The sequence below is a fragment of the Furipterus horrens genome, unplaced genomic scaffold (genome assembly GCF_987537825.1).
Source record: "Furipterus horrens unplaced genomic scaffold, mFurHor1.1.pri manual_scaffold_11, whole genome shotgun sequence".
Lineage (NCBI taxonomy): Eukaryota > Metazoa > Chordata > Mammalia > Chiroptera > Furipteridae > Furipterus > Furipterus horrens.
Genome location: NW_028327181.1, coordinates 92,092,434 through 92,105,015, shown reverse-complemented (window position 1 = coordinate 92,105,015; position 12,582 = coordinate 92,092,434). Strand labels below are relative to the sequence as shown.

The following is a 12,582-nucleotide window of genomic DNA, read 5'->3' as shown; positions in this document are numbered from 1 at the left end:
GGAAAGGCAGATAAAGTGCTTCCCAGACAAGGTAAAGCTAAAGGAGTCCATCATCACCAAGCCATTATTACATAAAATGTTAAAGGGACTTATTTAAGAATAAATAAGATAGAAACTATGGACATTAAAACAACAACAAACTCACAACTATAAACAATTGAATTTAAAAAACAAAAACATACTAAGCAAACAACCAGAACAGGAACAGAATCATAGGTAGGAAATCATTTGGAGGGATATCAGCTGGGAGGGAGAAGGGGGAGAAATGGGGAAATGGTGCAGGGATTAAGAAGCCTAACTGATAGGAACAAAATAGACAGGGGGAAGTTAAGAATAGTATAGGAAAGAAAGAAGCCAAAGAACTTATATGCACAACCCATGGACATAAACTAAGGGGGGTGGGTTTGCTGGAGGGAAGGGGAATACCAGTGGAGGGAGGCAAAGGAGGAAAAATTGGGATAATTAACAGTATAGTCAATAAAATATACTTAAAAAAGAAAAAGATCTGAGGCTGAAAAGGAGACAACCTCAGGAAGGGCTCTGGGGACAGTGGGGGTGGTGCCAAGCCAAGGGAACAGCATATGCAAAGACCCTGAGCTGCAGAGCACTTTGGGGGAACTAGAAGGTCCGTGTGGGCAGAGCATAGGAATTTATGTTTTCAGAACTGGGCGTTGTAGATGGTGGAGGACTGCTGTTGTTTCTACGTCAGATCCTTTCTAGAGCACCACCACCCCCAACACACACACACACACTTCCTAAACTACCAGACCTAAAGTTCTGTGCAAATTCTAGCCTCAGAGACACTACCAAGCAGGCTGGCTGCTCCATGGGATAATTCTGGTAATAGCCAATATTTACCAAAATGCTTTAAAAATCTGTGTGTGGCAGTAGTGTTTGTGTGTGTGTGTGTGTGTGTGTGTGTGTGTTTTCTCTTTAAATCAAGTCACTGCCTCCCACTTCCTGGGACAAGTCACAATATAGTAGAGGCTCACTCAGATATCAGATTTTTAGAAAATCTGGTTGATGAAGTGAAATAGTAATTGTTAAGGAAGACGTAAATCACGTTTTTTGAAACATCTATGCAATTTGAGGAGTTTTTGTACAACCAAATTATTTACTAAAGGTTAAAACAAGAGAAATATTTTTCTTCACCCAAATAACAACAAGAAAAAAACATCTTACCAAATAATTCAAGTAGACTGGAACATTTTCTTTGGGCTAATTGCCCATTTCCTTCATTTGACAGCGTGATAATGGTCCCAACACATTCTGGGGTGGGTAGGGGGAGTAAAACAGAATCCTTTCTCTGAACCCCTACATTTCAAGCCCCTCTACATGACCTGTCATCTTAGGCGAGAGTCCACATAGAATTTCCAAGTACTGTGTAAGGTCACAGACTTAATCAAGAAAAATGTGTGCCGCTTTGGGGCCAAAGCTCGGCTCCAGCTAAAGTCTGTTTCCCAATCACACCGCCTGCCACCCCATCTGCCCACCACCTTCGTGCTTCTGTATCCGGGGCCAGAGAGGCAGGAGGCCAGAGCCCTGGTGTTGGGGGGGGGGGGGGGGTTTCCATGGGAGGACTAACTAATTACAACGCAGGTAGTGAGGACCGCCCTGTAAGCGTCCTGAGGCCTGCTGAGATGCTAGGCCACCTCACCCCCCTTCACCTTCACAGCAAACCCTGGAGTGAGCGCATTTAGTGTCCCCACTTACTAGGTGAGCAAACGGTGGTTCCCCAGTGAGACAGCCTGAAGTGCACCCGCAGTCTGCGCTTCGCCTCTGATTGGCCAGTTAACTGTTAATCGGAAAAACAATACCAGAGCCCGTGGAAGCGCCTAGGACATGAGAACTAGGCAGGTGAATCAGATTTGGAGCTGGGCTTTAGAAAGGGGACGACCCACAAGGACTAGAGGGTGCCCAGGTGTCACCAGCAGAGACCTGGCCACGCACAGGTCCTGTCCAGTCGATGGGTCTGGGGCGGGCGACTGCGTTTCACCAGCTCCCAGGTGAGACCCACGGGACTGAAGGAGGGGAGGGTTCATGGAAGAGCTGGGTCTTCTGTGATTTGGGGACAGGAGAGGAAGGACAGCACAAGCCATGTTTTCGCTTTTCCGAGTCACAGGTCCCTTTAAGAATCGAATCAGGCTATAGGCCCTCTCCTTGGAGGAAGGCACAGGTGATTCTGTAAACAGGATTGGGGGCCCACACCCCAGAAGCCACCAAGCCAGGCGAGGAGCACATGATGGTTAAAATGAGAGCAGCAGAAGAGGTACAATTGCGAGCGATCGCTAGTCCAGCTCTCTCTCCCAGGTGTCCCCAGCGTGGGGTGTCACCAGGACTTGAGCCCCCGTTTATCTGAGCCCCAAGCCAGTGTTTTACCTCGTTCTTCTCATTGGATAAATCAAGGGGCCTGAGGATTAAAAGCCATATTCTCCCACCCCCACCGCACACAGCAGGTTACAGCTCTTCCTCCTTTTGGATTGGAAGGAGCCTTCCCAGTTCTGGAAGTGGGTTCTGGGTACCCCTGCTGTGAGCCCAAGTGCCCACGAGGGAGAAGGTGCAGCAAGCTGCACCACTAGGGCCAAGTTCAAATAACCTTGCAGCCGGCCTACTGCCTGGCTCCCACATACCCTCCACCTACTCGCCCTGCAGCCACCCTGCCACTCTGGGGCTGCCCAGTCAAGCCAGCCCCTAACCCCACAGCCAGGGCCTAGCATGACTCGACTCAGCCTCAAGCTTTGGGGCAAAAAGCCAACCAGATCAGCTTCAGACCCGACCTCCTGAAAACCCAGCACACGAGACGTCAAGTCCAGCTGCCGTCACAGACCCTTTATTTCTAAGATCGGTTCATCGCAGGGCCCCTTTAAATGGCCCTGCTCTCCTAGACCTGAAATGCAGCCCGACACCCCGATTGTCCTGGCACACGAGGGGCGGGGGGTGGGGGGGCACATCTTCGTTAAGCTCACTTCCCACCGACGTCCGTGGCCCAGTGTAAGTGTCCGCTGACCGGTGCAGAAACGCCCGTGTGCCCCCGTCCTGAACCACCTGCCACCTTCAAGCCCAATCCTCACGGAAGCCATACTTGGTCTGCTCAGCCATTGGGAGGGTGGCTGGTTAGCACTGAGCGCAATTCCATTGGCCCCGCCGGACGTTCCAGATCCACACACCGTTTTCTGAGAGGCTCTTTGCCTCTGAGACACCTACTGAGATCCACGCACTCCTCGGAGGGTCCCGCGTCAGCCCCACATCACTTGGACTCACCTGCCTTAACTGGAGACATCTGCCTGGGGAACACCAGGAAGGCGCTGCGGGAAGTGCTGCCTACAGTCTGATCCACAGGAATCCTCAGCGAGCATCCAGGGGAAGAAAGGGTTTCAAAACCCCAGGGCCCGCCCAAGTTGGAGAAGAGCTCAAGGCCCAACGAGGAACGGGGCTCTCGCAGGTGGGAAACGCAGCCCAGATGTTCCCGTACACAGAGGCGCCTCTGCCCTGCCCCCACCCCGGGGATGCCAAGACGAGGCCAGTGTTTTGAAAAATATAAAATTTTAATAAAGGCTACATCTCTTAATTACAATAATTATTGTACCAAGTAATTTTCCTTAAATGAACTCTTTATAATGCATAATTTACAGTATAAGTAGAACAAAATGCCATGGCAAAAGTCATTGAGTACAAGACTTGTAATAAAAAGGCATAAAATATATTTATACATAAACCCCTTTCAAAAAACAAGGGAAAGCTTGAGCCCTCAATATAGGGCGACACACGGATGGGGACACCGTGCAGGTACAGGTACTGTACTGATTTAAAGTCAAGCACTAGAGATAGTGGATTAATACTCTTTTGCTGTACGATATATACAGACGTATGGTACATGGGACGAGGGCCAACAGAATGTACAGATTAACTTAATACAAAAACCCGAACGTCAGATGAAGGTTTTTGGAGGAGAAAGGGTGCTGCTGGCTCTTCCCACAACTGTTCCCTTCTGTGCAGGGCAGGGGGGCAGTGTCCAAGAGTAATTAAAAAAAAAAAAAAAAAAAAAAAAAAAGACTACAAGGAATTATTTCAATAAAAGCACAAGTTGAACCACAACATAGTTACAGGCCTCAGCCATTGGGTGCTGAGCCTTGGTGGGACCCAGGATGAATCTGGGACCCCTCCAGCAGGCTCCCCCTAACTCAGCAAGGATCATCCCATCCAACAAGATGACCCCCAAAGGGTGGTAATGTCGCCACATACGTCAAACCTCAAGGCCTTTATGACAAAATACAGCAGCGTAGAAAATAAATGCACCAATTTCTGCGTTGCCAATGGTAGGACACTGTTAAACAAACAAACAGACAAACAAACAAAGTCTATATTCACTTGGAGAAAACGCAGGGCAGAGCATCCTTCCTCTTTTAATGAAGAAACCATTAATGCACTCCGAGCTCAACTCCTAAGTCTAGACAGAACAATGAACACATCCTGTCTCCCCCTTCCGTGGTTAAAGCAGCATATCCATAAACTGGGGAGAGGGGTAAGCAAGTGTTCAATAAATATCAGTAAGGGTTCCTGTTCAGGTAAGCTATACACAGTTTCTCTTAGTTTATGGATTTCAGATCCCTAGGAAGTCATATATTATGTATGGCGGCGTCTTCAACAGCCAAGAGTGGTCACGTTTGTAATAAATAGTTCAGGCTTCTCTTAACTCAGTACCCGGCCCGTGAATCAGGAAAACCCACCGACCCCCCACCCTCCTGAAGGCCCAGTGGCCAATTCTCCCCTAGACTTGGTCTTCATTGGCTTTTCTTTCATTTCTCCTTCCACGTGTTGCCTGGCGGTCGCTCGCGTCCCAGACCATGCGTGCGGGCGCCGGCCCCGCGGCTGGCGGCACCAGGCCCACGAGGCTCAGTCGATCCTCTCCACCTTCCCCAGGATCCTGCCTTCGTACATGGGGAGCACAGTCTCGTCGTCCCAGACCTCCTCAAACACCGCTCCACAGGCAAACTCGTCGCTTGCTTTTTTGAAGTAATACCTTAAAAGGAAAACCGTAACATCGGCTTGGTAAAACTGCGTTTTCTTCTCTAAAAGAAACGTATGTCAACACCGAGGACTGCAGGAGCTCAAGGCTTCCGCTGCAGCAGGCGGGCAGGTCAACCCGGGCCCTTCAGACAGAGATGACCTGTGGCTCCCGGGACTGGCCTGAGGGCACCGACGGGCACCCCTGCCACCCAGGAGGAAAGCCGGGCACCCAGCGGGCGGCAGCCTGGGCGGCTCCCCCTGCAAACAGCTGGGAGGCGGCAGTCCCCCGCCCAGGACGGCTGCCGTCACCAACACTCACGTTGTGAAACGTGCACTTTGCAGGGCACAGCTGCTGCGTTCTCCCCCTTTTTATTGGGGGCGGGGACGGGCAGGGTGAAGTAGGCCTGGAGTTTATTTGCCGCTGCAGCCAAGAGACGGGGGTCCCCAGACTGAGCCACGCTGAGCCTGTGGGAGGCTGTCAGCCTGTTTGGAGGCTGACACCTCCTGATCTTCCCACCCCCCAGCACCCAGGTGCCAAGTCCACAGCTGGTCTCCAGTACAGCCAGGGGACAGCCACCCCTCCTCCCTCCTCTCACCCACCCCTCCAGGGTCAAACATGAAGGGCCCTTCTATTATGCCCGTTGATTAAAGGTTCCTTTTATCCCACCTCAGCCTTCTTTCTTCTAAGGCTGTTTAATTGTATGGACTCAAATGAGCCGTCTCTCTCAGGAAACGGCTGTCCTCCCAGGCCCCTTCCCAGGAAAAGAAGCGAAGGCCTCTTCCTTCTCTGTCCCCTGCAAGGGACACCCCTCCATCAGATTAAACTCGTCCCTGCAAGCTGTCCTATCCAATCAATAAAGGCCGGTCAGTCCCCTGGTGGGGGGGACAGCCTCTCTAAAAAACGTAATTGTGTCTCAGGGTTATGGCCGTATTTTGTTTTTGTCTTTTCTCTTAAAATTAATTCCCCTTGGTCAGAGTAAAGGTTGTTTTTTTTTTTTTCCTTCTTTAATGAAGGCAAGCCAAATACTTTCATAGGAGATAAGGCGAAATAAAGTAAAACAGCTGGGTTTAGTCAAGGTTCTTTGTTTTTAGCATTCCCAGCTGAGCTAAAGCATGGCTCTAATGGGTGTCAGCGGTGGACACGCTTCCTATGGAGGGGGGGAATATCTCGGGGTGGGGGGAGGGCTGAGAGGAGATGTCAAGAAAGTGGGGAGGGGCACCAGGCACAGGACACCCCAGACAGTGGGAAGTTACTTTTCCGAGTGAGTGACTCCAAGTGCAACACCATCCTCTGCCCGCAGTGCTAACCCCCCTCGGGTTCACCAAGCTGGGCTTTCTCGGCAAACAGGCAGTGACCTTTCGCATAATTGTACCCTCTTCCAGAGAGGAGAGAGGCAATGTTCCCTCGGTCCCACCCCCAAGACTTCAAAAGTGCTCGCTGCCCTCCTTCCCTCCAAGACATGGGCTTTATGTGGCAAACTCCGCTTTCTTCTGACATCTGGCACCAATAGCGTCTGGCACGTCTGGAGGGGCTGTTCTCGTTTTGAACCTCTGCCATGGTGAGATTACTCAATGCAGCAGCCCGGGTCCCCCGCTCCACAGACCCATGTTCGCTGGGCTTTATCCAGTGGGGGGTGCAGGGGTGCAAACTGAATGCTGGAGCGTCACGCCTGGTGGGGGGCCGAGGGCGGCGAAGCAGGACAGCCGTGCCCACACGACCCCGGAGGATGGATGGGGAGGCCGGCTCCGGCCAGGAGAGCCCGTAGAGAGAGATAAGGAGCCGGGAGGGGCCTGGCCACAGCCTGATCCAATCAGTCAAGAATTTGAGCGTCGACCATTTGTGCATGTCTTTGTGCAGTAAAGGGGGGGCTGGGGCTTCAAAGCCAGGCTTATTAAGTGTGCCTTAGGAAAAAAAAAAATCAGAGCCAGATGCGGCCAGAGTGGCGATGCGGGGAGCCTTCCCTGCAGCCTCTCGTGGCCCTTCTCCCCTGAAGGTCACCTACAGTGCCCCTCGAAGTCCAGCTGAGTCAAAGCTGAGATCAAAATGAATCCCTAAAGGGGCACACTTGTGTAATGAGTTTCACCTTGTGTCTGTTCAAGATAAAGAAAAAAAAGGGCAGCAGCAGCCAGGCCTGCTCCTACCCCGACACATTTTCAGAACCGTCTCGGCTCAGGTGTAAAAGAGAAAGATCTAAGCCCAGCTCCATGCCCTGTTCTCAGCCACCTCCAAGGCCCCAGCCTGAACCCCATCCCTTCCTGTGAAAAAGGAATCACCTGGGGCCTCTGCCCAAATCAGCGCCCAGGTGGAAGTGGCTTTGTGGGAAGGGACGGGTCTTGAGGCCTTGGACTTGGCCTTGCTGGGGTCCAGAAGCCTGTGACCACCTGGCAGGTCGCTAAGTGCTCTCATGGTTCTCCACTCCCATCCCCAGCTTGAGGCAGGAATGGGATGACACCTTTGTGGACACACACTATGTTCTTTAAACTGTGTGCCTGACACTGTACTTGCCTGTCCCTTGTCCCAGCCTTGCACACAGCACCTGAGATACAGCTGGAGCAGAACCCACACACTCCCCTGGGATGAAGGCCATCGAGTAGAGGCAGATGGGACTCTGGATGACTAGGTGGAGTTACCACCTGTCCCCAGTTAAGGGGAACAAGATATGGGGTGATCAGCTCTAATCCTATCCAGGTCTCTGGAAGGCCTGGTGGACATCTCCACTGTGCAGATGGGGAAAAGCCTGGAGGGTGGGCAAGCTCCCTTCCCAAGGCCCCTGTCCACTGGTGCACACCCACAGGTCCCACCCCTCTTTGTTGTGGACAGAAGAGCACCCTGCTTCACGGGACCCATAAGACAGAGGGAGGCAGCTCTTTGGGCAGAAAAGCTGAGCGAGGAGAATGCTGCCTCTGTGTCCAGAAAACAGTCTCTGCCTGTCCCAGAGCCTTCAGTGTGGACAGTCTCTCCCACACCCAAGCCAGGACAGTGGTCTATTCGCACTCCTAATGGGTCTGCCCACCTGCATGTCTGCCTGGCTCTATCCACTCCCCACCTCTCTCCCTTCCAGAGCCCAGCTCTCCTTGTGACAAAGCCAACACCACCTTCCTCCTCAGCATCACGTTCACCTGGTCCAGAGCCCTCCCAGCTGTCACTGCTGCTGCTGTGTTGTTTCTGTGTGGGGGGAGGGGACAGGCACTCCTATGGCCTCCTTGGCACTTCCTAAGCCCTCCTGGCCTCTCCCAAATCACCAGGCCAGAGAAGTGACTCTGGTTCTCGGTTCTGAGCAAACAAACTCTAGAGCAGAAAGAAGCCACAGGACTCTTACCTATAATTTCCCTTTTTGCTGAGCTGTTCTTTAAAGTGGCCCAGGGTCAAGCTCTGAGCCTTCAGCATCCTCCTGTATGGAATTTCTTCTCCACAGAAAAAGTAAGTGACGACCAGCTCGCTGGCCTGGAGCGCGTGGACCCCTGCTGGTTTCTTTGGCTCTTTGTGACTGAAAATAAGATGCAACACAAGCTCAGCACTCGAAGGCAATGAGCAAACACACACATACACTCCTCTCTCTCTCTCTCTCTCTCTCTCTCTCCAAACACTGTCTCCAGAGGCTATAGCTGGAAGCTCAAATGGAGGCCTGGCTGTGGGGCCCCCATATCACAGAGACGGCCACCTCTGATGAACAGTCTAACCACAGGTCGCCATGTGGGGCACCCAGGAAGGGAAAATTCCTTTGGTTGTACGAATTGCTACTGTTTCTCCCGCTACCACCCAACGAGGGGACGGACAGAGCAGTCTCTTTCAGGTGGGCACACATGGGGCGCGCATGCCACGCAGATGGGAGAGGACAAACATCGTCAAGGGGCAGGGTCACGTGCTGTTAGGGGATGCTGCAGAGACAAACTTGGAGCGTCCCCTGGGATGGCATGAATCCAGAATGCTTGAGCCCACAGGGAGAGCCCAGTCATTTCAACTTCCCCATTTATTCCAAGATTTTGTAGAGGGGCTTAAAAAAAAAAAAAAAAAAAGATTCAGGCCAGAACAGCTGGCAGAGTTAAGGTCAGCCATTAAAACAGAAGGGCCCAGGGTGGTGGCTTATTCAGGACTGCAAACATTGCCCACTGCTCAAGATAAAGAAGCTAAGGGGCGAAGAAAAGACTTTAATTATTTAGACCATTTTAGATCGCTCCAGAAGATTTCCTTTTAAATGCACCACCCTGTAATTAAACGAAGCCAGGCTTCTCTGTCCACTTGGTGAGAGTGCAAACTGATGAAAGGAACCATGGCCCCGTTGGGGGAGAGACTCTTTTCCCCAGGTGAGCCACGAAGGTCGCCTCCCTCCACCTCTGCGCCAGGCAGAACCACCTCCTTGCTCCGTATGGCCACAGAGAGGTTCCCAGCTCGCCAACGGGTGAGCTGAAGGGGGGAGACTTTTGCATCCGGGTTTGGGGGCCCCTTGATCCATCTGCTCATGGTCTCCCATCTCGGCTTTTGACGAGTGTATGCCCGGGAACCCCAAGCCACCCGTCACTTCAGGAGGGACCGCTTGTGGACAAGTCACAACGTGCTGCTCAGTACAGGCAGGGTTTTCAAGACCCTCATGTATGGCACCATCTGTGTCTCCTGGTCACTAACATGTTAAAAGCGAGGTGATTTCATATACTAACAAATGTTTTCAAAAATCGCCACTCCCGATGGTGAACACCCTGAAGTGTAAACCACCGGGTGGATCTCAGCAGTGCCAGGCAGACACTCACTCTTCTGAAGCCAGGCTTGGGGTGGGGAAGGGTGTGGCTCCTGTCTGACCAGTGGCCAAGTGGTTCCTGTCCCTCTGCTGACTGGCCATGCAGCACCTGAGGACACAGCGGGAGCAAAGGGTTTAGAGGTAAGCCTGCTGTCCCCAGAGCAAATGGGGGACAGACAGACAACAACCCTCTGTGGCTTTTTGAACAGATACAGACCCGACTTCCATCCTAGGGAGACCCGACCAAGGCCTTGTGCTAAGAGTGGCTCTAGGAGGCCTGGCAGATGTCTTGGGCACAGCCATCCAAAGCCCCCGTGGGAACCCAGGACTGGACTCGCCAGCCCAGGCAAAGGGCTGAAGACCCTTGATTCCCCATCCGTTGGCCATGGCTTCTTATGCACTCATATCACCAGGCTGAAATGACCTGGACACTTTAAGGAACAGGATTTGTAAGAAGTGACTGAGTGAGTTGCCCAACACATCCTGCTTAGCTCTTCAGGATGAATGGGACGGAAGGGAACCGTTTCTAGAAGTTGGAAAGGACAATGCTATGAGGCCAAAAGCCAGTTCGCCTCCCTGAGGACAGACAGAGACCCAGCAGAAAAGGAGGCCCTTCCCTTAGCAGCCGGCCAGGCCTCCCTGTCCACACCCACGGCCGGTCTTTCACCCCGACGCTGCCTCCACTCACCGCTGCTTTGGGGGCTTCGACACCTCCGCCAGCCTGCGGCAGGCCTCCTCCAGCTGTGCCAGGGTGTTGGGTGGGGTCAGGGGAGGCATCGCAGGGTCCTGGGTAAACGGGTGAGTGCGGGTGGCGACGCGGGGGTGCCCGCTGCTGCCCCCCCACAGGTGGTGCCGGCCAGCTCGCTCGGCTGGGGACACACGGGCAGACTCCAAGGGGTGGGCCTTTTTTGTGCTTTGGGAGCTGAATGAGGAATGAGGAGAGAGAAAGCAGAAGAAAAGAAACTGGGTTAGAAAAACTGGAAAATGTGACTTCAAGAGAAACTTCTCTATGCTGCCTTCAGGGAAAGAAGAAAGAACGACCATAACACAAACGGGGCGTTGCCAGAACACGGCGTTTTTGTGGTCTGCTCCCTCTGACGTTTAATATTAAGATGGCAGGAGCAAACAGTCAACCCCACAATGGCTCTGGTGACTGCCCCGACCCTCGCGGGGGTGGTGCCGGCAGTGGCGGTGTTTACCTATGGGGCTTGGGCTTGCTTGGCCGCTCGGTCTCCAGCACCCACTGCCAGACATCCTGCGACCTGTCTCCTTCCTCCCCGGGCAGCTGTGGCGCCCCCGCTCCATCCCTGGCGGCCAGGCCGGGCTCAGTGGCTCTGCCATTGCGCTTGGGCAGGGTGCCGCCTCTGCTGCCGCTGTGGGGAACCAAGAACCACACCCCCTTACCTCTCTGGGAGCCCCCCATCAGACAGATGGGAAGGTGGTAGGGTGACATGCACCTGCTCCCTCTGCCCCTCCCCCCACCATGTCCCCCTTCCTGGAGACAAAATGCCAGTTACTTCTGACCCCACCTCACACATGCCCACGGCTGTGGTCAGGAGAGAAGCCCCACTGGGAAGGCCAGCCCGCCTGCCACTTACCCGAACTGCTCCGCTGGCCCGGGCTCCGGGGCTTTGGGGTGACTTTTACACTTGGAGTAGCAGTAATACTCGGGGCCCCCAGGGCAGAAGCAGCGCACCCGCTGCGCGGCCTCCGCCTCGATCTCCTCCTTGGTCTTGGGGACCGCATGGTGGTGGATGTAGTGGTGGTGCACGTGCTTGGTCGTCTGCTTGGTCACGAAGCCCTTGGCCCCGAGGAGGGGGCAGCCGGCTGGCGAGGTGGCGGCAGGCGGCAGCTTGCCCCCGGGCGGGAGGAGGGAGTGGTACAGCTGGGGGGGGTGGTGGTGGTCGGGGGAGTGGGAGCGGGGGCTGTAGCGGCCCATGCCGGGGGACTGGCAGCCTGGGGTCTTGAGGACCCTGGACAAGTGGTCGTCTAGAATCGTCTGCGGGTCCTCCTCGTAGCTGCTGGAGGGCAGGAGGGAGAGGGGGTGCTGGCTGGGCGCTCCGTCCCGCGAGCCCAGCGCGAGCTCAGAGCTCTCCTTCTCTTCATCCTGGAAGGGATGCGGAGGGCAGGGGGCGGGGCGTGAGCAGCAGAGACCCTGGCACGCGTGGGGAGGGAAGGCGGGGGGGGGGCAGGGGGGCGAGGGGGCGAGGGAGGGGGCCAGGGCGCAGGGCGGGGCCAGCACTACCTCTCGGATCTGCTGCAGCCGCTGCTCCAGGCTGTGCCGACTCTCCAGCTCCAGCTGCAGCTTCTCCAGCCTGGAGATCAGCTCAGCTGCAAAGGCGGCGGGGTCCACGGGGGTCATCTCCTTGGGCAGGCGGTGGGTTCTCTACAGGGCGCAGGGAGGAAAGGGACGGGCGTGTTTATCCGGCCGGGTGCGCGGTGGCCCTGGCGGCCGCCCCGGAGCTCCCTGGGCCGGCGATGCGCTCGGTGGCTCCAGGTTCGGGCAGAGCACGGCCCGGGCTGCCGGCGAGCTTTATGTGCCGGCGCTGCGGCCTCATGGAGCGCCATGGTCCCCACCAGCGTTTGCCTTGGGCAGGAGCAGTTGGTCGCACTCCGAGAGGCCCTGCTTGTTCTCTCTGTAGTACAACCAGCCCATCAGTAGTTACTCTGAAGTAGAAAATCTTCAAAGACTGTTGTCAAACATCAAAAAAAAAAAAAAAAAAAAAAAAAAGAGAGGCAGGCTCTGAGGTGGGGAGGGGAGAGAGACCAACTCAAGGAATAAAAAGTAGAGTCTAAACAGAAAGGGAGTTGGAAATTTAAAAAAAAAATAAGATTGGAAAGG

At 54.2% G+C, this 12,582-nt stretch overlaps 1 protein-coding gene across 5 annotated transcripts in view; it reads right to left on the bottom strand.

Moving 5' to 3' along the window:
- Positions 1-3,526: 3,526 nt before the first annotated feature.
- The window catches only part of AXIN2 (axin 2), a 30,141-nt gene continuing 21,085 nt past the window's right edge, over positions 3,527-12,582 (bottom strand). For 3 of the 5 annotated variants that reach the window (XM_090291731.1, XM_090291733.1, XM_090291732.1), the window contains 7 exons: positions 11,986-12,126; positions 11,339-11,847; positions 10,940-11,113; positions 10,429-10,662; positions 9,754-9,849; positions 8,328-8,495; positions 3,527-5,020 (listed from right to left, as the gene is read on the bottom strand). In XM_090291731.1, coding sequence (XP_090147857.1) covers positions 4,894-5,020; positions 8,328-8,495; positions 9,754-9,849; positions 10,429-10,662; positions 10,940-11,113; positions 11,339-11,847; positions 11,986-12,126 — 1,449 coding nt within the window. In that variant the 3' untranslated portion in view covers positions 3,527-4,893. The remainder of the gene's footprint in view (positions 5,021-8,327; positions 8,496-9,753; positions 9,850-10,428; positions 10,663-10,939; positions 11,114-11,338; positions 11,848-11,985; positions 12,127-12,582) is intronic. The other 2 variants (XM_090291734.1, XM_090291735.1) reach the window with 1 other exon arrangement.